Raw genomic sequence first — 22,491 nt, 5'->3', positions numbered from 1 at the left:
CCAAAGAGGGGCTGAACCCTACCTAGGGACATGTATACGACTTGGTGTGTAACAGCAATACCTTTTGGTCTAATGATGATAATTAATTCATCCCACGACCCATCCGAGAAACATGGAGATATACACACTATGGCCACCATAGAAATAATTGTGGCTTGGGAACCGGCGGAGCCCCAGAAGATAAACTTGTCGCTCGAGGACGTGGATGATGATATGCCCGGCGAAGGTGAGGTTCTGGTAGAAATGTGTGCAGCTGGCATCTGACACACGGATATTGTGCTATCCTCCGTGCCCGCGGGAAACTTTGGAATCGCCTGCGCGAAGGCCGTTAGATATGAAAATAGTGAAGCCACCCCCGACATCTTGCATTCTTCACTGCTACAATTACTTAGGATATAACAGGGTCTAGTATTATGCGCTCTGTAGGCCCCAATGCAAGCTCCGTCCTGGTCGGCGATCCCTGCTATTATCCTATCACTCATGTGCCTCATGTAAACGATGTCATGATTCACATCCTGCTTACCGTGATACTTTCGCACTCGAAAATTACATCGGCCGACAGACTTTCATGAGTGACAAGGAAACCGGGGATGTGATAACCTCGAGATTCTTCGGTCAGTCCAGCTTTGCTCGATACAGCGTTGCGAGCGAGAGGAGTATCGTCCATGTCAGAGAACTTCTTCACGATATAGACGAGCTGAAGCTCTTTGCGCCGCTGGGCTGCGGATTCCAAACTGGTATTGGGTGCAATTTACAACGCTTCAAATGCGGGACCCAAAGATACTGTGATGATACTGGGCTTGGGCGCCGTTGGAATGGGAGCTCTTATGATGAGATGGCCTTGTTCCGCTCTTCATTCAATTTCCTGCAAGACTTCGTGGCTAACCCTGAATATATACACAGACCGCCAAGGTCCGTAACTGTGAGAACGTAGTTGTAGTAGATCGAATCGAGTCCGGGCTCCAACACGCCAAAACTCTCGGGAATTGTCATACTATCAACACAAGCGCCTCGGACTACACGACGTTGAAAGACGCGGCTTTGGGTTGGGTTCCCGGGGGCCTGTCTGTAGTGATTGATACCACATGTGTACCAAGTCTTATTGAGGACTCACTACGATGCACACGGAAACGAGGAGAGCTGGTTCTGATCGGCGTCCCACCCTGGGTTATGCGGTGAATATCGATGTTGTAGAACACATTAATGTAAGTCCTGGCAGTGGTTGCGGCAGCCTTGGCATGTCTTGAAGGGCTCACCAGTTGACAATCTCTATTTGCATTTTAGGCGGGTCGTTTGATTGTAGGATGTATTGAAGGAGACTGCATCCCATCCGAGGTTTAATACTCTTCCTACTTCCTTGCGCAATCACTTCAAAGAGGAGGCATTCCCTTACAAATTATAACGACAGTCCATTCCACAGATGATCGAATGGTATAGAGAAGGTCGATTTCCAACTGACCAGTCGGTTCAGTATTTCAAGATATGCGACGATTCCTTCCCTCTGTATTTAATTTTGTTCCGGCTTTGTTTCTTGCTTTTTCAGAGTATCTGATCTGGGAGGTCACATTATTTAGGCATCACTATACCAGAAAGCACTGTCGCAACTGAAGGGGCAGTAGTTAAGCCGATATTGACATGGGAATAGCTGCCATCGAAATAATTCAATCTTTTCATTAGTGTGTTTCAGGTAAATAAGCCCCTTGATCCACTTGCGATCAGAGCATGGTATTCCGATGTGGCATCCCTTTGTTGATTGGTGCAAATTTTGTGCATTGAAATACTAAACTTGCTATGCTGTAGTTACTTTAATGACCAGGATCGAACTATACATTGGACGCGGATGAGCGGAAGGCTATGATAGGAGTTTTTCCTTTTCGATTTGCCCTGTCTCTAAATTTGGCTCTATCTGGTCTATCATCCATTACATACTAGTAAGATTGCTTCTAAACAGTGAAGTTCAAGACGGAAACCCCATAAATATAAACATTATAGATGTACATTGAATGCAAGTTTTAGCTGGCCGTCACCCTTCAAAGGTAAACGTAGCAGAAAGGACCAGAAGTGGTACTCATAATATCGCGCATGGCAATAGGGCCTTCACCAGCAAGACCAATATCAACAAGAGTGTCCAAGGTAGTGTTTGCTGAGGCAGGCGAGTTCAAGAATGTGGCAGTACCAGAAATGGCATTCAGACGGTTCTTGCGATCCATGTTCTGCCAAATCCACCAGGTACGATCAATCATACCGTGGTGGAGCCAGAAGGCCGGATCACCGGGGCTGACATAGACATCGCGAGCAGGATCACCACCCATAGCGTAGTGACCACCGCCGTGAACACCGATAGACCCGCTGCCGGGGACACCCTGCATGTTCATCTCGAAGTCCCAGACGGAGTCGTGGCGGAGGATGAGATCCACGACCGAGGTGTAGTTGGCATAGCTCTGGACGATGGCGGTCGTCAGATCACGGTTAAGACAACGTGGGTTGTAGTCCAGTGGGTTTGCCGCGACGCTGACGTTTCCACCGGGGAGGACCAATGCGGCCGGGCCCATGTTGACCTTGAAGTCCTTGAAGGGGCCGCTGGTGACACAGCCACCGCCTGTTCCGGTGGGGAGGTGGATAGTCGGGTAAGCGCCGAGAGCGAGTTGGATATCACCGGCCGGCGCGACGTATTCGCCATTGCCGGACATTGAGGTGTCGCTGCCATCGAAGACTTGCGAGTTCTCCAAGTCGTGAGCATCAGCGGCCCAGTTCCAGTAACTTGGTGTGTATTAGCAATTGTCGCTATGGGACTATGATTGAAGACAGAGTGAACGTACGGGTAGTCACCGGTGTAGCCACACTCGTTACGAAGGGCCTCCTCGAAGTTCCAGATGAAGTAACGGTGCCATGCCAAAAAGGTGCCGGTGTAGTGAATTCCCAAAGTCTGGTTGATGTGCGTAGCAACGAAGTCATCGTAACGAGACTTAGCACCAGCGGCCACGTTGGAGGGCGTACGCGCGGGCAACTTTGTGAGACAGAGCACAGAGTTGATGTAGGACTTCTTCTGTTTCGTCGAAAAGGTCCTCCAATCGCGACGAACGCGTAGATTCCAGATCGAACAGCCTCCGCGCTTCTCGTTCTCCGAATCACTGGAGACACTAGCGCTCGAGGTGTTGAACGCAAACTCAGCCAAGTGGTCGAGCTGGGCAGCTGCGACGGGCAGGGAGGCGGAAGCAGCCGTGGGGGCTGGAGCAGAGCTCACAGCCGGGCTCGAGACAGCAGGCATAGCCCACGCCTGGGAGAACAATGCTCCCAGAGCAAGAGCGGAGAATGCAACCATTGTGAGGTGAAGATGAAACTCTGCACGTTCCTCACGCCAAGAGATGAAAATTTGTTGACCGATCGAGGATGAATTCGGGCATGATTGACCATTTTAAGTGCTGTCAATCCCCCCCTATTCGGGGTTTAGACTAATGCGTGGCTATGAAGTCGTGCCATTTCCCGGACGAGCTCTGGACGCGAGATTGTCTTGAGCTAACGGCCAGTTAGGGCCACTCAGGGTCACTTGGGGCCACTCAGGGCTTCGGAGAACGTCCCGCTCGGCTGATGCTCCACCGAACACGATGTCAAGCGGGACAGACTTGCCCAAGGCGTGAGTCCACTGCGAGGAACTGTGTCGATCTGTTGTCTCCCGCGGACCGCATTCGGATCGGCCCTTTGGGCCCTAGGGATCCATCGATTCGATTACCTCGAAAAAAATATGTATCACATCTGAAGCACCTATGCACGCCGCGGAGAATCTCACCGCCACCTCGTGCCCCCTTGTGCTTAGCGGCCTTGGCAAAAAAAGGTTCTTAAAGTGGGAGAATGATTCGACGGGAGGCAAGATGCAATCTGGAAACTCGTTCCGGTGCCCTAGTGGAATAGAAAATAGATGAACTGCATGGTAGTAGTGCCGCAGTCTTGAGATCCGAGGCCCAAGTGTCTCCCAGTGCGCCCAGTGCCGATGGGCCTGAGACACCTCATTGGTCTTGTTTCTACTGCCAACTCCACTGCTGTACAAAGTACATGGATGTTGTGGCAGAGAAATTTCTAGAGCGCCGAGGATACAGGGGTAAGGGCTTCTACCCAGACTGGCGGCTGTTCAAGTTCGGCAACAAGAAGTCGTGGCCCATTTCTGCTGTGGCTTTGGAGCAAAGCCCGAAACTAGATTGTCTCGGAACAACCCATTCATATTGCCTCGGTAGGAAAACGTAAACGGTGCTTAAACGAATGAATATGAAGGGGAAAGAAACGGAATGGCGGACAAATCCGAAGTCACTATTTGCCTGCCACGAAGCCACGCGAACCTTGAAGCGAAGGCGTTTCACTGGAAAGCCGAGAATCCTTCGAGTCTACCCTGGTCGACATAGTCTCCCAATTCTTCCCATGTCCCCTCGATAACACCTCTGCGACAGCCATGTCGGATACCTCATATTTGGGAGGCGCTGGCCTACCGGATGTCAATCAAGGATGGCGCATTCTCCTAGCGACGGGCATTACAACATTCGTGGCATTAATACTCGTGCTGGCGCGGTTCTACGTGCGCATTTTCATTATTCGCAATGTCGGATGGGACGACTATACGATGGCCTTGACTATGCTACTGTCCTTGTGCGGATTTGCGATCATTGTCCCAGAGGTAAAGTACGGTGCAGGTAGACATACGGTTTATGTGGAACATACCGCATCCAAAGCAATGCATTTAAACTTTGCAACACAGGGCATCTACCTCTGGGCCATTGGCTTGGTTAAAGTATCAATTGGATTGTTTTTGCTTCGTTTCGCGCCCCAGAAGGGATACAAGATCTTTATATGGGTGGTAATCGGTATGGCTGAGAAGATTCACATTTATCGTCCTCTTCTATACTTGTATGCTAACAAAATCGGTCTGCTTTACAGTCCTCATGACGCTATATACCGCGATTTGCTTCTTGGTCAGTCATCCCTCTCACAGCCTTACAGATGATGTGTTTGGACCGCCCTTATGCCGAGTCCACCTACCTTGGATACTTCCTGTTGTTGCTTTGATTTTGCCCAGTTCGATCCCAAGAAGAAGTGAAGTATTACCGCCGGCAGCATATGACAGGAGTCGAAGTGCTTCATCGGCCGTATACATCCTAGCAAGACCGAATCTAACGTTTGGCTCTATAGACCCTCGTATTTGAATGCAAGGACATCCGGACAAACTGGGACAAAAATGTGGTGTCGGAGTGCTTCTCTTCTAGACAACTTCTGATACTGAGCTATACCAACACTGGTGAGACGGCATCTGGCAGACCGGTTACATCCGCTAACTTTGATAGCGTTAAACATCCTAACTGATTTGATCTTCGCCTTGTTGCCAATATTTATGCTGCGTCATCTTCAAGTCAACCGCCGAGTCAAGGCTTCTCTGGTTTGTATCTTAGGTTTGGGAATTTTGTGAGTTCGGCTCATTCTAGTCCACCAAGTCTACCAAGCATAGTTACTAATTCTTTAATATCCAGTGCCTGCGCCGCCGCCTTCGTCAAGATCTCCATCTTACCCAACTACGGCCGCAACGGAGATTTCCTCTGGGATTATACGAACCTCACAATCTGGGTCGTGTACGTGATCCACATACCTCCTACTCCTATCATCTAATACTAACAAATTTCAGTACTGAATGCAACACTGGCATAATGGCAGGCAGTCTCCCAACTCTAAAACCACTCTTCAAACGGGTCCTCGGCACATACGGTTCCCGATCAAAAACAACACGCGAATACCACGGCAGCAAGCAGTACAAGCTACGATCGATGTCAAGATCCCGCGGCGAACAATTACACTCCCATGGCCATCTCACCGGCAACCTCAGTGTCATCGAACATGACGACGATATCAAAATCCCTAGATCGAACATTCCCTCCGGCAATACTTCATTGAGTCGCGAGGGTAGCAATTCTAGCAAGGAGCGGATTTTGGGAGATGGGATCGTTTGCACGACTGAGGTTATGGTTTCGCATTCGCAGAAGAATTCGCCAACACTGCCGCCCGCTCCGAGTCCAACTAGGTTAGGGAGAATGAAATCACTTAAGGGATTTCGGGTTGAGGCTGAGGATCGGGTTTGAATCACTTTGTTTGGAGTTATGTCTGAGTCCATGAGTCCTCTCGAACACAAATCTCCGAGCACCCATTCATGCAAATTTCTCATTAAACATACATTACTTAATACATATAGGTATCCTCATAAATTTGGCTTCTCTAGGGCGTATTTCACTTGAAACCCTCCGCGAGCCCGCCCTTCCATACATTCTGTATTCGGAGGGGAGGCGATCTTGATCTTGTATTCATTCGCCTCAAGAAGTTGAAGTACTGACAAGGCTTGCCTCTAGCCATGCTTTCTTCTCAGGGTCGCAGCCTTGAACGTAGCAATGGACTGTACCACTAGCCTTCAGACAAGTGGTAGTGCTGATTTGTTGCAGTAGCCTGATTATGTGTCTAATCTCCAGTGGTTGCCCACAAGACATATCAAAGACCATTTCTTTGATGTGATGATCTCTGGGAATACTTCGACAAGCACTTCTCCAGCCTTCGACCAAAACTGACAGATTCGGCCCATCGATACCACCGTTCTCTTCCAGGGGAGTCAGTTGGGCGGTTGAGACAGTATGCAAAATATCGAGGCGCAATTTTCGCACTCCGTTGGATATATTCAGAAAGGGTGATGTGGTGTCCTTGAAGAAGTGCCCCAGAACGGTTGGTTCCTGGAAGATGAAAATATTTGATGAGAGGGGTTCCTGGATCTGGTCCAGTGGCATCGCGACAGTGTTCGTGGCAATGGAATCGAGGTGGCGGCAAAAGATGATCCCTGCATCACTCATCGAAACGAGTATTTCGCTAGCCATGCTGTCTTGCCGAGGGAATCTCGAAATATGAAACAGAAGAAGAGTGTAGCGCTCACATACACAGTAGAAGATGGTGGAATAGGTAGGTTGACCAAGGATGGGAAGAGAGACGTGCTGCAAGAACAGGCAGCAGCGGGAAGCTTATATTGAGATTACCAAGAATAAATCCGCGAGCCACATATATAATTACTCACCAGTCTTTACCAGTCACTAATCATATTCGATTGAATCAAGACAAATCCAACACGTGAGTCACACGTCGGGCCGGAAACTCCTGGTTAGTGCAGACCACTAACTGGAGTAAGTTACAAAAGACAAATACATTCAAATCTCCGAATCATGAGACTACATTTAACCTAGTAAAGATTAGATCTAATCGATGGGAAGTATCGGCTTTAACAAGCTACAACGACCTAGTGCTTGACGGCAATGCTAGTTCTCCCTGGTTCAAGTAAATTTCGATTGCTTTTGCTTACCTTCACTGCTCATTAATGCGTGGACGCTAAGAGATACAAGTCTACCTCTGGCATGGCAATGGTATTGAGCACATCGAGATAAGGCACCGTCGCAATTTCGATATTGACCCCCAGACTAGTGGACGTATACTGTGTACTGCCTGCGGTCTGGATCGGGACAGTACTAGCGATTGGGGTTACACTTGCTAGTTATTAGTGTGATCCCTCTCTGTGGCGGTGCTCACCTTATGGAATAAGTGTCACTTGCGTATGGTGGGATTCTGCGTAGCATTGGCCGACAGGATGTTGCGAGCTACATCCAGGGTGGCACTTTCCTGTGGCCTCGCCATTGACTGGATTGGGCTCGCTTTTGGCCTAAGCTGGCATCTCTGGGGTCTCTGGAGCGGGGGGTCTGTAGACTTTTGCTCTGAGGATGCAATTGAGGGCGCTTTAGTGCAACGCATTGATTGGCAGTGCTATGTAGAGGAAGCGAAGTCAAGGAATAAGGGGCTATAGTGCTGCATCAAAATCTCAAAACCAGGAATTGCCTTCGGCATTTTCTCACTATGGCCTTTTAGCAATGCTTAACACTTAGCTCGACAAGCTTCTTATTCGGAGGCCAGAAAATCTCATGTTACTTGCATCGAAACAAACACAATCCCGAGATTATAAATTATCAAGGAAAACAAACAAGACAGACGTCCTTCAACCTCACATGCACGCGCAGTTAGGCACAACCGCACCTCTCCCAGCAACGCCCTTCTCCCCAAACTTCTCAACATACCATTTCCTTCCCCAGCGCGCATGAGGAAGCATATTCGTAACAGCATTAACAACAAAGATAATAGCAGGAAGAGGTAATGGCAGGGAAAACTTATCAGCCGCCCAAGTAGCCGGAATCAACCAAGGCGCGAGACGAAGTGGCGGAGCAACCGCAGCCGAAGGCGCATGATCAGGGACAGTCGACAAACTAAGAACTGCTGTACCAGCTAAAGCAAAACCGACCCATTCAAGCCACTCGAATGCATAGTGCGGGTACAAGATATACCGGAAGACACCGCGGCAAGGCGGGATGACGTAGACTTTATGGAATTTGTTGCGGCTGCTTCCACCATCATTTTCCCCTGCAGTAGTGCCAGTCTTGGCGTCATCCGACTTCTTCGCGAGACGTTTCTCTGTTTCTTCGCGGCGGAAGCGGAAAAGCGCTGTCTCGGAGTAAATATTTCCTGCCATCCCGATGGCGAACAGGATCACGCCCACTGTCGGGATATAGTTCACAATGGCAGGGCGGGACTGGCCGTTTCTTCCGTCTGCGCTGAAGCTCGGAGTGGTTAGGATTGTGTATCCGCGTAACCAGCCGGCTAGACAGCTTGAGTTGAACCAGTTGAAAAGCATAGCGGAGGTCATGACGAACGGGTGGATTGGGGACATGCTGGGGGCAGAGAAGAAGGGGGATATAATTGAGCGGTTGAAGTAGTGGGTACAATATAGTCCTGCCACGAGGACATTAGGCCAGGGGAGATCACCAATCGAGGGTGAGGAGGGTGATGGGAGCATCAGATTGTAGATCAGGTTTATAGGCCCGATGATCTCCATGGCGCACCAGGCTATACGCCCTGGGATATTGAAAATTGAATTGTTGGACGTCTTGCCCGCTGGATGCCAGGAAAGAAGCCATTGGAATACAGTCACCTAAAACGATGGTATTAGCTCGTGGAACCATCTTTGGGGGTATAGGGGTCCTCACCAGGGGGAAGTATTGGAAGATGTTGAGGATACTTGTGTACACCGCTGGTGTTGGAGGATAGAGTTCTGCGCTGGTAGGCAGAGCTGCCCAGCAGGCGGAAATTGTCGCACCCATTGAAAATTTGTATGAAGGTTGAAGTTGAAGTAAACAAAAAGAGCTGGTGATGTAATGCGCCGAAAGGCGGTCAGGCCGACAAGGGATATCGTGGTATATTGACAGCTTCATCTTCCTCACATCTTTCAGTCTGCCTACGCGGTTTAATAACCCCTCGCAAAGAATGGCAACAGCCGGTCAAATTAACACCCTCAAGAGATCTACCTGGCTGAGACAGTGGGTCAATTTGGGAGTACAAATCCCGAGAGCTCGAGAAGATGGAATCGACGATCCAAGTCGAACAAAGGTAGAAAAGCCATCCATATATGCATAAAAATGCTCTCTATTGACTTTCTGACTATTCTGCTTGGCTACAACGAACATTAAAATATGGTGAACTGTTTGAGCATAGTAAACGATTCATTGGCGTCATGGCCCTAGAGGCACAAGGTAAGTAGAGAGCTCTTGTTCTATCGTCAATGTTTCAGCATTCTATGCTAGGGGCGCTAATAGAAATGCGGCAAAATAGCCATGGATTAAGCAATGCAAAGGTACACCCATACACCGCATTAACCCGTAGATGTGTCCATATGTTCACGAGGCACCATCTCCTTCAGTTTGCCAGCCAATTTCTCCGATTTGAAGGCTTCGATCTTGGCCTTCAAGTCGGTATCTGCGAGAAACATTGTTAGAGTGGACAAGAAACATTGATGTATGATTCTTACCAGGCACCACATCTTCCATCTTCAGGGGGACACGGTTGAAGGGATCATGTGGATCACTAAGGAGATGCGAGCGGATAGTAGCTCGGTCGATGGAGACACGTGAGCCAGGGAGAATGACAGGGTCGTCCATGAGAGTGTACATCAGGGGATCTAAAAAATGTTAGCAATTCCCTGAAAATAAGGCCATAGCAGGGAACCATACCAAGGAATTCATCAGGGATCTCTCCAAGATCCTCCTCTGCTTGCTCATCGGCCAACCTAGCTTCCTGTACCTTCTTCTGCATTTGGCCCCAGCGACGAAGCTCCTCAGGAGACTTCAAAGACCATTTGCGAATGATATCAGCCGCCTTCTCAAAGTTGGCGGGCTTGTAGGATCGGCCATCGCGAGCAACGGCCAGGATGAAGTTCTCTTTACCCATCAGGTTCAAATAGACGTCGACGATCTCGCTCAGAAGGGCACGCGGGTTGAAGCCATATTCTTGCAAGTTGTCCACGCGAAGAGTGGCGCTCTTGGGACCCACCATGGCATCAAGGTTGTAATCAAGCATGTCTGCCAAGCGCTGCACGATTTCGGGCATTGTGAATGAATCCGCCAGCGCCTCGGTGAATAGCTTCAGCATAGCAACGGTTTCGTTGGTGAGCTGCATGTAGTTCTTGGCACTGCGCTGGGATTGGGACAGATGCTCTTCTCGCTGCTGGCGGGTGGCAGCATCCATCGAGGCACCAGCGGTATTGAGCTCGTACTGGGTGCTAGTAATGGTCTTGAAGGCACCAAATGATTCATCAAGAACGTAGGTCACATCGTTCAGTAAAAGGTTGACGAACCTGACGAAGAAGTCCAGGTTCTGGTTGGCTTGATTGGACAACTTCTCTCTGTAGAGTGTGTTGGGCCAGATGCACTTGATGATCTGGAAGATCTCATATCTGATGTTGAACTTATCGTAGAACTGTGTATGCGCTCCCGTGAACTCTGCCTCAATGTAGAATTTCATAACTGCATGGAGGAGATAATCGTTGGCAAATGGAAGCGAGTTGAGCAGGTCAACCAAAACGCCGCTGGCGCCACCAGGGCGTTTCCAAGTGCCTCGGAACAGAATCGAGACAAGTCCGGCTTTGAGGTAAGGATTCTTGATGTAGGCGGAGCTCTCCAGGAAGGTAATGCACAGCATCACCAGCTCATCGCCCTGGGTGGCAGTGATGATTTGTGGCATGCACCACATGATGAATTTGAAGTTGCTGACAATGTCTTCCACGAAATACTCCGGTAGGCACTTGAATACCTCGGGCTGTTTCTCTGGGAGTGGGAGCGAGAACTGTTTTTTCGGGAAGTCCTCGCCTGATACGAGTCTCAAAAGCCATACGGTGACATATCGCATGAAAAGCATGGAGCGGCTCTGCCAATGATCATCAAACAGTACACCCTGAAGGCTGTACTTCAAAGCCAGCCCCAAATCGAACTTGTCTTTGTACTTATTGAGGGCATTGTCGAAAGTGGTAAGCTGTGCCGGGTTGTTGATCCATTTGTGGCGCTCCAGTTCAAACTTGGTGATCATGTTTTCCATCTGTCGTAGATCCTTTTCAAGTTGTTCCATCTTCGAGGTCAACGACTCGCTGCCGTAGTGGTGAGCAGCAACAGTCAAGAAGAAGATTTCGGTGATGAAGTTTGAAGTCCCGTCAACCTTCTTGGAATAAAATGCATCGGATGCATGCTGATCGGCATTGATCTTAGTCTCGTCACGCATGTCAACCCGAGAGTTTCGATGGAGGTAATCCGAGTCAATTCTGTCGATCTTGGTGAACGATGCATCCATGAAAGGCTCACAGAGCTGGTCTAGACAAGTTGTGAGGTTGAACATGAATCCATCCGAGGATACTTGTTCGGGGTCCACCTGCATTGCGCGCCGTTTGTGGTTGATGTTAAGAGCAGTAGCAAACCAATCCAAAACGCGATCCCGAGCCTCCTTCGAAGCCCGAATCAGATGGTTAATCACGTCAAGAAGGTCGGAACTCAGCAGTTGCTGTGTCATCCGAAGTGACCGTTGCGCGTTCGCGATGTATGCTGCATCACGGGTCTTGGGGCTGGAGAAATAAGACAAGGTGACTTTGCCCTGAAGGGGCGACAGACTGAACCAAGGGCCTAGAAGAGTCACTTTCTCGAACTGGGCCGGGTCTTTTGAGGCGTTGAAAATCGATGATTCTGTAATCGCAGCCGCGATGGTACCGTGGCGGACAAGATTGCGAAGGGCAATGGTATAGGGCTTGTAGTCCTCATTAACATCCATAGATGAAAGCTGCGCACTCAGCTGCTCGACAGCAGTAATAAATGCAGCCTTGACACTCTCATCTTCATCAAACCTCTTAACGGCTTCGTTCATAAAATTGAAGTCAATACCACGGTCCTCTTCGGGGTCCAGGAGTAGGTATGAGGCCAATGATTGCCCAGAGCCATCGCTTCTATAAATCAGTCAGTACATCCAGTGGAAGCTTCCATATTCAAGTGAAACGTACCCGAACATCTCCGGCATGGTAATCGCGAAAATACAATAGCTCATGCATAGCCGGCGCGCCTCGCAAAGAATCTGGTACTTCGGGTCATCATTTCCAGCCCGCCGAATACCATTTGAAAGCCGTGTGATGCGTTTCCAGCATGGCAGCAAATAATCCAAAGGACGGTTCCTTTCAGCGCTCGACGCAGCTTCCAGAAGAGCCTGATCCAAGACGGAGACTTGAATGCGCAGATCCTGACCCTCTCCTTCTAACTCGCTTCGCAGTCCAGGCAAGAAGGTGCGCTTGCCGTGAATATCCTGGCGCCCGTCATCCTTGAGGGTCACCTTGAACACGGCGCTTAATGTGCGGTCTTCGAAAGTTTCGATGCTCTCGATTTTCTGTGGTGGGGGAGTGCCGGGGGCTGAAGGCGGGTTGGATCGTGTTCGCTCTGGAGTCTGGGCAACTGGTGTGATCTTGATGCGTTTCCCCTCCGACTGTTGCGGGGCGTGCAGGGACGACTGGGACTCGCTGTAGAAACCACTTGGTGGGTGGGCAGACAAGGGCGATTGTGACGGGGAGGTATGAGCCGATGACTGCGCTGAATCGGAGGTATTGTCTTGCGAAGGAGGCGGGTTTGGGTTGGACAACTTTGCGAGGCGCTTGTTGCGGATCTGAGGGGATGTTAATTCAACACCTTCCGGAGACTTCATTGGTTTGTATGGGATGAAATCGTTAACTCACCTTGTCCGCGTCGGAGAGGGAATCCGACATTTTCTGAAGTCGACCTCGGAAGGGCTGGTGGTTAGAATCGCAACGGTGGGGATCGTAAAATCGTGAAAGTGGAGTGGCGACTCGACAACTCCAGGGTTGAGATCCGCGGGGGAAGCGCGTTTGGTGATTCTGTGGTGATCGCTGAGGTTCGTCTCCAACGTTCGATTTTGGGTTATGATGACTTTGACTAAGCAGAAGGTACATCAATAGTACCTGGGATTTCGCGGTGAAGGCAACGACGAGCGTTGTATCTTCAAAGTCGATTTTATGGTTAGCGTGTATCGGCATGCAACTAAGAACATCCAACAACTAACAGCTGGTATATTATAATAATCATACAGAGCCGTCTGTGCTCTTTATAAGAAACTATTATCGCAACACAGCCAAATTCATAGTCCTCTTCTTGGTGAACCGAGGCACAAAAAGAACCATCTCAGAACAAAGGACACCTAAATTGACACTTTTTGGGCCAGCAGGACTGTATCCCTTTCCTTAATCTCTATGTTCCTAGTGATGACTATCGTAACCTATCAAGAAATTTTGTCCGATCACGGACTATATTCACAGCAGCTCAATCATAATTTTATTATCTAATTCACACTAGCTGTTTGGAAGAATAATTCTACAACAAGAGTCTTAAATGTGTATATAGTACGACTGATGAAGTCTTGGACAGTCTCTACAGAAAGCCTCAAAGCGGGTGTACCGTTTCTTTTATTGTTTTCACCCTACTTTGGCCTTTCTTTTTCGCATCTTTCTTGACCTCTTCGAGTTCCTCGACTTAAGTGGTCCAAAAATTGTGATAATGATGTAGATTGTGAAAAGACTTGTGGCCTATGGCTGCGTCAAGGATCACATTTCAAATCATATCCTCCAAACCGCTCCGTAACCCGATCCTTATACCTCTCATCAGCCTCAACCTTCTTCGAAATAAAGTCCTCGGTCCTAACAACCCAATAAGGAAAATCCGTGTGATCAAAACCCGCTGAGTACAATGTTCCTCGCAGAACTGACGCTGAACATGCTCATTAAACACCCTCAACATCCCCTTAGGACTATGCACAGCCAGAAAATACCCAAAGCTTCCTCTCTCCCAGCCAGCCCTCATAACCCCAGCCTAAGAAACACTAGAAACCAGACCACCTTCCTATTTGCCTATTGCTATTCCTTCTCCTCTTCTTCGAAGACATCTATAACCTTATTAACAACCACCCTAAAAGCATTAAGATACACCCTCTGTTTAATACCTGTATGGTTTACGCTGTTATATGTCGTGTGCCTTGGGATCGTGGGTATGTCTTCGTTTTCGAAGATTTGGAGTCGGCGGGTTAGTGGTCGGTTTGTTAGGTTGATTTGACCATTGCTGCTTAGTATTAGGGATCCGGGGAAGTTTGATCTTGTTCAGGGAAATCATGGTTTGCTAGATTTCTGAAGTGGGTTTATCGTTGTTTATCGCCTTGATGTTGGGCGTGTTAGGGAGCATTTGGCCGTTTGACGAAACTTATGATCATGTATCTAGTGTTTAGCGTACTTATTTTCTCCATGCTGATATATGGACGGTTTAGGGAACCCAAACCATGTTGGTATAGTTTGCATGAGACTCCAACGCTATCTCAACAAAACGCCCATGCAACTCGGTTTGGCAAACTAAGATATACAAAGGTTAGCCTTCTTCAGCAGATGTCAAGTATATGATGACATACGCCCATTGGAAACCCCAAATCCACAAAGCCTCGGAATGGGAACAGCAGGACGATACACCCCAATCCAAATATAAGTAGCAACCTCACAACGCAACTTTTTCCTCCACAGTACCAGGACAATCCAGTTCCTAGAGTTTGAAAGGAAGCGGAATTCGAATCAAAACCCGCTCTTCAGAGGACCTGTTAATATAAACAGGGATGCAGATATTATAGCTCCCAGACAACCACTCATCGTCCTCGGCGACTTGGCAATGCCCGCCGCAAAGATGGAATAAAACCACAGATTGGCCCTTAGACTTTTGGGTATCAGAACGCTTCCTTTTTTTGTGGATAATCTAAGCGGTGGAGGATGTCCCCGTCATCGGTTAGGGCATCTTCTAGAGATATACTGGTTCCTTTGACTAACGGGAAAAGACATTTTGGATGAAAGGGTCCCGCTTGTGAGGGATTTGGTTAGCACTGTAGATTAGGCGCTTGAAATGTTTGTTCAGGACGACAGGGTTGGTAGGAAGGGTCATGTGATATCTACTTTTGCATGGATGGAGGCTCATTGGGCTGATTCTCAGCCATGTAACTGCGACAGTTTGGCCCGGTAGATGTGCTCCAGGTACAGCAGTCTATACATTATGTACGGTCAACAAATAAACATAGATCATATAACTTCGAGTCTGTCATCTTATATACATGCATGATACATACCTATAGCCTAAAACTGACTCTAGCACCTTAAAAGAGCAAAAGCCAACTGGATCAAAATAAGCACAAAGGACAAGAATAAAATGCATTCAAGCTCCCAAACAATGTACAAGGAAAGGGAAAGAAGATCAACTCCAACAGACGCCGCCTGCTGCGGTGTATGCTAATAATATTAAAAGCAGATCACGGGAGCCCCCAAGAAGGAGGACCAAAGAGAAAGAGAAAAAGAGAAAGGAAAATGCCATAAACAAGCCGAGCAGTCTAAAACTTATGTAGTCAGCAGACGAGACAACCAGACCAGACAACATCAAAAGACATCATGCATTGAAGACATCAAAGTCTAATTTTCCCTCTCAACTTCTCCAACCGCTTACAACTAGGCATCTCCATAGCCCTAGCAGCCTTCATCTTCTCGACATCCGGGAAAATCCAACCCTGCGCATCCTGCAACCTGCGATCCCGCTCATTGGCCTCAGCATCGCATTCATTGCGCAGCGTCCTAACATAATCCACCTCAACACGCGAGTCCAATTCCCGGAAGTTCCGCGCACTAAAGTTATCCACGTCGAGCGGGTTGACAAAGTAATTAAGGTTGAGTTTGGGGGTTGTGCGGCCGAGAGTATGGGGAGAAACAGGGGTGTCGAATCGGTACGAGGGCCCGGATGGAGTCGAGGACCCGGAGAAGAGAGACGAGAGGAGCGGGAGAATGAATAGGATGATGAGCGGGAGGAGTTGGCGCAGGAAACTGCGTCCGTCTATCTGGGCTTCCTGCTCTGCTGTTGTTGCTGTGCGAGGTCTGCGGCGTGGCGCGCCGCCGCCGAATTGGTGGACGCGGAATCCTGGGCCTCCGCCCATATTGAACACGAATTGGGGTCCGCCTAGAAGGTGAGGATGTGGTGATTAGTTTGAGTTCTGAGTTTTTCGCTATAATCGCGCTTTTTCTTTTGACGTACCGAACCCACCGCCCATGCCACCGAATCCTCCATTGAAGAATCTGTTGAATAGTTCCTCTGGTGAAATCTCGTCGTCGAAGCCAGGTCCTCCACCTCCGCGCGGGAATCCACCGCCACCTCCAAATCCGCTGAACGGAGAGCCACCGCTTGACGCACTAGGCCCAGGCTGGAATCTGCTATCAGGGTCGCCGCCGAACTTGTCATAGCGAGATTTCTTGTCCTCATCAGAAAGGACCTGGAACGCGCGGGAGACCACTGCGATAGCGCATTAGCGGGCGCTCTCATAGAAATCAACACCAGGCTCGGGGTTCACCCATCACTCACTCTTGAACGCCTCGTCGGCGCCATCGTAACCATTCTTATCAGGATGCGTCAATAAACTCTGTTTGCGATAGGCCTTCTTAATCTCATTATCCGTAGATGAGCGCTCGACCGACAAGATCTCATAGAATGCTGTCGCCTGACATTTGCGGATCCGCAACACCGCCGCCTTTTGTTCTGGGGTATAAGTGCGATTCTGATTGCCCTGGTTGTGGTCGCGAGAGCTCGCGCCGCCCTTGGCATCGGAGCCTGATGCCGTTGCGGAGGGCATAGCGACCGTGTTTTCTCGGTCGGAGATCTCGGTTCGAGGTTGCTTTGTTTTGTGTTGAGGGGACTACTGGTCTCGTGGTGTTGGGTGGCGTAGGACGGAGAAACGAAAGCCAATCACGCGCGTCAGAGTTAGACTAAGCAGCGTGAGTAAAAGAGGGAGTTGAAATGGTCCCAGATAAATCCCGGGTGGAGTGGGAGGTTGGCTGATTTGGGGTGTGTTAGGTGTCTTTGCCAAGCGTCGGAACATCTGTAGGATTGCGATAGTTACATAACTTGCCCGGGCTCCGCTCTGTGCAGTTCTTGTGAGTAACGTTAGTTCTCATTTCAACCTGGGAATTAGTGCACGTCTTATTATCCAATCTGCAGCGGCAAATCTTGGCTGTCAAAGCTCCAACCGTCTTAGTCCTTCAATCGTCATAGACCGTTCTTGAACCTCACCAAAAACCACCACCTTCGAGAACGCCACAATCACTCACGATGGCCGACGACGACACTATTGAAGAAACCAAGCAAACCCTGGTCCAGCGCTTCCGCGCCTGGGGTGGTAAGTACCAATCAACATCCCACTCCATAGATCCAACCATGGCGAGCAGTTCAAGCAACAAAACAGCATTGACACAGTATATCAAACAGAAAACTCATTCCCACCATCCCTCCTCGCTTCACTGATCGCAGCACAGCACATGAAGCCATTCCAATTCTTCCCCATGCTCTTCCCACCAGCACTGCTCTTCACCAGTTATGCCAACCTGCAGGGCTTCAAGACCGACACAGCCGGCATGAGCGCCGCATTCTCAGGCCTGTACCTGCTCCTAGCAGCACGGCGTCGTCAGCCATTCATGAAGAAGCTCGGTGTGCGCGGTGTGGTACGGGGTGCAACGATGGGACTGTGTTTGGTTAACTTGATCGGTGGTGGACTGGCATATACCCTTGGCAAGAGGGAGGAAGAGGAGGATCAGTGATGGATATTGGATGCTGCGGATTGTGAAGAGGAAGGGAAGTTCTGCCGGTTGACCGGTGAGCTTGACCTTTACTTTTACCGTGATGTATGATATGTGATCGAAGCAAAAGTGGTTGGGTTTATCAGATGCGCGTTTCGACCACACTTGGGATTTGGCGTATGGATGTATTTATTCAATCATATTGTATCATTATACGAGGATGCAGACTATTCTAATATCTGACAGATATGAATGCCTATCTACACTTTGGCAGTCCCACCTTCACTTCTGGGATAGGCCTCTTCAGAGAGGATATACTGCCTGACCAGATCTGGTACAAGCCAGTCCAAGTCCCGCGGAGCAGAGTGCAGAGCTTCGCGAGCTCGAGTAGAACTGACATTCTGCTCTTTTGGTTTTCTCCCCTCCACCAACTGAATGCGCTGCGCCCATTCCCTCCGCCCGCCCTCAGCATCCCGATCCCCTCGAGCAAGAGCATCCAAAAACGCAAGCTGCTCCTCCCTCTCACCCCACGCATCCCCAGGCCGCATAGTAACCCTCAACCGATGCTTCTCCAAAAACGGCACAAGCGGACCGAGCGTATGATGCGGCGGATAATACTTAGGATCAAAGATACGCACCAGCGTATCAAACCCAGTAAGATGAACCTGCTCCAACGCAACAGGATACCGATCCGAGCCCTCAATAGCCGCCGCCTTATCCACGAAATACGGCTTTTTAGTCACGCCAATATCAATCAAGGGGAGAGACTCGACCGGCAGCTCGAACTCCGAGGAGGAGGCTGTGTCCGCGAAGGCTGGTGTTGTCGCAAGGTGTGCGCGCAGATCGCGGGCGAATAGTTCCATCATTGCCAGGCGGTCCTCGAAGGAGGCTGGTTTGGAGGGTTTGTCTGCATTTTGCGTTGCCAGGAGGAGGAGCAGGCGGGGACGGGGCTTGGGGGTTGCTTGTAGGGCGGTGCTGGCTATGCGGAGGTGGGCGAGGGTGGGGGGGTTGAAGCTCGAATCTAAGACATAGAGGGTCTCTGATGCGGAGTGGTCTGGGGGGATGGTTGTTAGGACGTCGAATTCTTTGGTGGATTTTAGGAATTGTTTTAGGAGGGTTGCGTATTGGGTGCGGAGGGTTTGGTACGACATTCTTTGATCTTTGATCTTTGGGGGTTGTATACTTGTAGCCCTATGATGATAAGATCGTGCGTCACCGCCTTGGCTTGTACACTTCTACACATCTGGACATCTTAGGGCTTCAACTCGAGACGAACTTTCAAGGGACTAAACACAGGATCAGACACACTAGGATTCACAATTGCCGAGTTCCAGGTTTGCCAACCCCGGTAAAAGGCCAATCAACGTGGTGAGGCTGGTGAGCGAGAGAGGGGCAGGGGGTCTAAAAATCCGAGTCAGATGTTTCATGTCGAAAGCTTCTCCGTCTACTCCTCCCCATACGGAGTATGGAGTACAATGAGACAATTCCAGACCTGAATCCAGGGAAGGGGAAAACAAGCCCGACATACTACAAACACAAATGGCGCAACTCGGGTCCCGGAAATGAAACATGATAGACCGAAGTCTGCCGTCTCTACTCGGATAGCCCCCACACGGCATTGACAGGTGCACAGGACCTTCATATCCAGCCCGAGGGGCTAGACCAGATCCCATCATCGTCATTTCAAATTTTATAGAGGAAGCGGACCCTTCAGATGGCGTTCAATGTGAAACCATCGGGTATGGTATGGTTTTGTAACGGCTGAAACGATCTGATTGCCGCCTAAACGGGGAAGGATTTTCCCACCTGGGCATAAAACTCGGAATATATGGATACTGTACTTGTATATGCTGTGCGAATTCTGCTCAGCGCATTCGGTTGGAGACGGTTGCCAGTGCCACTTCAATGTGTCGTCCCACCTTAAATTAACCGCTCGTGCCCGGCCCCTTTGGTCACTCGCATATAGCCTTGCCTTATCATTACCCTGTCATATAGCTCATTTTAAGAAAAGGGGTGATGAGTTACTGATGCCATGTGGCGTCAGTTGAACGCCACCCTCAGCCCTCAATAAAAAGTCAGTTCATAGGGATATTTTCCGTGAGATTAAAGGTCAATTTCCGCTTGCTGTAGACCAATGAGACACTTGTGCCTGAGACAGTGGAGACCACGTTGGCAGTTGGAGATCCACCGAATAGTGTACAGTGTACTTAGCGTACTGTAATGTAATGCATGGAGTTATATCACTTTAATCTAGCGAAATGAATTAATATGAGGCTATCCCGCCTTGGCTTCCTTCTCTTCTTCTCTCTTCTCTCTTTAAGCTTGCAGTGCATTCCTTCAATTCTTTTACTTCCCAGAGAAGCATACGTTCCTTCCACGAATTGATTTCGTGCATCACTCTTTTCTGTTTTTTTTCTGCCTACAGCTTCTTTCTTCGCCTTTTACCTTTCAAGGTTCTTCATCTCACCTTTACACACTCGTTAACCACAGTCATTACTTCAAAATGGTTATGAAGGTCTCTGTCGCCCTCGTGGCTGCTCTTGCTGCCATGGGCCATGCTACCCATGAGGGTCTTCACGCTCGCCGTGCGAACCAGGCCCGTTCCATCAGCATTGCCCCTGCACCTGCACCTGAGTCCACTTCCACCGTTCAAGTTTACCCGACTCCTGTCCAGCCTGCTCCTGAGGCCCCAGTCACTCCCTCTGCTGAGCCCTCCGCTGAGCCTTCGGTTGTGCCATCTGTTGCTCCCTCCAGCGTCGAGACTCCCAGCTCGGTTGCTCCCATTGCTTCCAGCAGCGTTGCCAGTTCCAGCGTTGCTTCCTCCGTGGCCTCTTCCTCGTCCAGCGTGGTTGCTTCCGTCGCTCCCTCCAGCTCTGTTGAGGCTTCCGTTTCGGCTGGTGCCTCTGCCTCGGACTTCTCGTCTGCTTCTACTGGCAAGCCTCGCATCACCCGTACTCCCTTCACCTCTCGCCCCACTGGCTACCCCACTGGTCGTCCCTCTGGCTCGTCCTCCGCTTCCGGCATCCTGAGCAGCTCTGCCTCGGCCCCTGCAGGCACTAACGTTCCTGGGTCTGGCTCCGAGTCTGCCAGCGCTATCACCGTTACCTACACCGTGGGCTCTGGTGATTCAACCAGCCTCGTTACCACCACCATCTACAAGACTGCCACTCAGGACCACACTGTCACTGCTGTATGTATTCTGATAACCGCGATGATTGATCTCCGACTAACTGATATAGACCGAGTCCGGCGCTGGTGCCGAAGTCACTAAGCCTGGTCAGCAGGGAAATAATCAGGCTGACAAGACCAACACTCACACTAACACCCTCCACTCCACCAAGACCGAGACTGTTACCATTGTCGAGGTTCCTTCCGCCTCCGCCTCCGCTGGTGCTGGCAACGGTGACTCTTGCAACCCCAACCCCGTTACTGTTACCGCTACCGTTACTGAGACCGTGACGGCTGTATGTCTTCTTTACCCCAAATGTGAAACATTACTGACTCTATTACAGGGTGCCGAGACCACTGCTCCTGCTGCCAACAACAACCAGCAGACCGGATCTAACGGAGAGGGTGCTCAGGACACTCAGGCTGTTGTCCCCATCCCCGAGACTACAGCTTCCACCAGCAGTGCCCCTTACAGCAGCGGTGCCCACTCCTACAGCCGCACCCGCACCCTCACCCCTTCCTCCAGCGGTTTCGCTACTCGCACTCCCTCTGGAACCCCCAGCGTTAAGCCTTTCCCCACTGCCAGCGGGCACCCCACCCCTCCTAGCGGTACCCCCAGCGGCAAGCCTTACCTTGCCAACTGGCGCCGCAACTTCATCTAAGCACTTCTCGCACGGATGTGAGGGATATCCCAGCCCTTCCATGGAGCTGTGTGTTACGAGCCCGTTGATGATCTGAGAGAAAGTTCCTATTTCCTTCTAATCGCGCAGTGGCGCGCTGGTATTGTACCTATTTTTGCGAAGTCTTTTCGGTACAAAGTTTCGATTTCGCTTCTCATTTACGGTACACTTTTTTCATGTTTCTTCTTTTCGACATCTTACTTTCTTGCAATGGTTGTGCCATGCATTGTTTCTGGGTTTCAGTCTTCCCCTTGCCGTTACTATCTGCAAGCCAATTTTCAATCCCGGAAGACTGTCCTCGTTCCCTTACAAGTAGCGTGCCATTTCCTTGCCTCCATTTTTACTCCAATGAGAAGCTCAATTTTAACGACCATTCCCATTGGACTCGGACCATTTCTTTTCTCGTATCTTGACACGGACCAGTGACCTCAGGTTCGGGAAGCGCCAGTGCTTCGCTCTTGTGCTTTTTCTTCGTGTTTGTTTTTGTTTTTTCCGAAAAGGTATCTTTGATTTTGAACAGATCTACATCCGGAATGATCTTATGCGCGCGTTGTTATCTTTGTCTTCATGTGTTATTTTTACAGTACTGGA

General features: G+C 49.7%; 9 protein-coding genes across 9 annotated transcripts, besides 2 other annotated features; 3 read left to right on the top strand and 6 right to left on the bottom strand.

Annotated features, from left to right (window-relative positions):
* Nucleotides 1-2,030: 2,030 nt before the first annotated feature.
* Nucleotides 2,031-3,322, bottom strand: PENARI_c017G01457 (tyrosinase family protein; the record flags this gene model as incomplete). The annotated part of the gene is made up of 2 exons (XM_022634251.1): nt 2,031-2,760; nt 2,820-3,322. 2 exons carry the CDS (start codon nt 3,320-3,322, stop codon nt 2,031-2,033), a joined length of 1,233 nt encoding a protein of 410 aa, XP_022485842.1.
* Nucleotides 3,323-4,441: 1,119 nt separating this feature from the next.
* PENARI_c017G04799 (uncharacterized protein) lies at nt 4,442-6,055 on the top strand (the record flags this gene model as incomplete). The annotated part of the gene is made up of 8 exons (XM_022634316.1): nt 4,442-4,663; nt 4,745-4,850; nt 4,924-4,958; nt 5,176-5,281; nt 5,328-5,445; nt 5,511-5,609; nt 5,663-5,937; nt 6,015-6,055. The coding sequence occupies 8 exons, from the start codon at nt 4,442-4,444 to the stop codon at nt 6,053-6,055; spliced, it is 1,002 nt and encodes a 333-aa protein (XP_022485738.1).
* A 286-nt stretch (nt 6,056-6,341) lies between these two features.
* On the bottom strand, nt 6,342-6,890 carry PENARI_c017G11684 (uncharacterized protein; the record flags this gene model as incomplete). Its single annotated transcript, XM_022634443.1, has 1 exon — nt 6,342-6,890. One exon carries the CDS (start codon nt 6,888-6,890, stop codon nt 6,342-6,344), a length of 549 nt encoding a protein of 182 aa, XP_022485717.1.
* Nucleotides 6,891-8,056: 1,166 nt separating this feature from the next.
* Nucleotides 8,057-9,206, bottom strand: PENARI_c017G08646 (3-oxo-5-alpha-steroid 4-dehydrogenase family protein; the record flags this gene model as incomplete). The annotated part of the gene is made up of 2 exons (XM_022634385.1): nt 8,057-9,037; nt 9,093-9,206. 2 exons carry the CDS (start codon nt 9,204-9,206, stop codon nt 8,057-8,059), a joined length of 1,095 nt encoding a protein of 364 aa, XP_022485759.1.
* Nucleotides 9,207-9,616: 410 nt separating this feature from the next.
* Nucleotides 9,617-9,635: a sequence feature (Short protein (PENARI_c017G07695, OGE50282.1) was converted to a misc_feature.).
* A 79-nt stretch (nt 9,636-9,714) lies between these two features.
* Nucleotides 9,715-9,725: a sequence feature (Short protein (PENARI_c017G07695, OGE50282.1) was converted to a misc_feature.).
* Nucleotides 9,726-9,754: 29 nt separating this feature from the next.
* On the bottom strand, nt 9,755-13,168 carry PENARI_c017G03097 (ubiquitin-ubiquitin ligase UFD2; the record flags this gene model as incomplete). The annotated part of the gene is made up of 5 exons (XM_022634279.1): nt 9,755-9,858; nt 9,911-10,060; nt 10,113-12,364; nt 12,419-13,068; nt 13,139-13,168. The coding sequence occupies 5 exons, from the start codon at nt 13,166-13,168 to the stop codon at nt 9,755-9,757; spliced, it is 3,186 nt and encodes a 1,061-aa protein (XP_022485909.1).
* A 2,732-nt stretch (nt 13,169-15,900) lies between these two features.
* On the bottom strand, nt 15,901-17,112 carry PENARI_c017G03379 (J domain-containing protein; the record flags this gene model as incomplete). Its single annotated transcript, XM_022634287.1, has 3 exons — nt 15,901-16,445; nt 16,521-16,775; nt 16,845-17,112. The coding sequence occupies 3 exons, from the start codon at nt 17,110-17,112 to the stop codon at nt 15,901-15,903; spliced, it is 1,068 nt and encodes a 355-aa protein (XP_022485705.1).
* Nucleotides 17,113-17,588: 476 nt separating this feature from the next.
* Nucleotides 17,589-18,073, top strand: PENARI_c017G00652 (uncharacterized protein; the record flags this gene model as incomplete). Its single annotated transcript, XM_022634228.1, has 2 exons — nt 17,589-17,655; nt 17,745-18,073. 2 exons carry the CDS (start codon nt 17,589-17,591, stop codon nt 18,071-18,073), a joined length of 396 nt encoding a protein of 131 aa, XP_022485887.1.
* Nucleotides 18,074-18,312: 239 nt separating this feature from the next.
* On the bottom strand, nt 18,313-19,203 carry PENARI_c017G10507 (nicotinate-nicotinamide nucleotide adenylyltransferase; the record flags this gene model as incomplete). Its single annotated transcript, XM_022634420.1, has 1 exon — nt 18,313-19,203. One exon carries the CDS (start codon nt 19,201-19,203, stop codon nt 18,313-18,315), a length of 891 nt encoding a protein of 296 aa, XP_022485807.1.
* A 1,352-nt stretch (nt 19,204-20,555) lies between these two features.
* PENARI_c017G08279 (uncharacterized protein) lies at nt 20,556-21,882 on the top strand (the record flags this gene model as incomplete). The annotated part of the gene is made up of 3 exons (XM_022634375.1): nt 20,556-21,242; nt 21,292-21,516; nt 21,565-21,882. 3 exons carry the CDS (start codon nt 20,556-20,558, stop codon nt 21,880-21,882), a joined length of 1,230 nt encoding a protein of 409 aa, XP_022485731.1.
* Between the last annotated feature and the right edge of the window lie 609 nt (nt 21,883-22,491).

The sequence above is a fragment of the Penicillium arizonense genome, assembly GCF_001773325.1.
Source record: "Penicillium arizonense strain CBS 141311 chromosome Unknown PENARI_contig017, whole genome shotgun sequence".
NCBI classification, from domain to species: domain Eukaryota; kingdom Fungi; phylum Ascomycota; class Eurotiomycetes; order Eurotiales; family Aspergillaceae; genus Penicillium; species Penicillium arizonense.
This window is presented reverse-complemented; position numbering and strand designations above follow the sequence as displayed.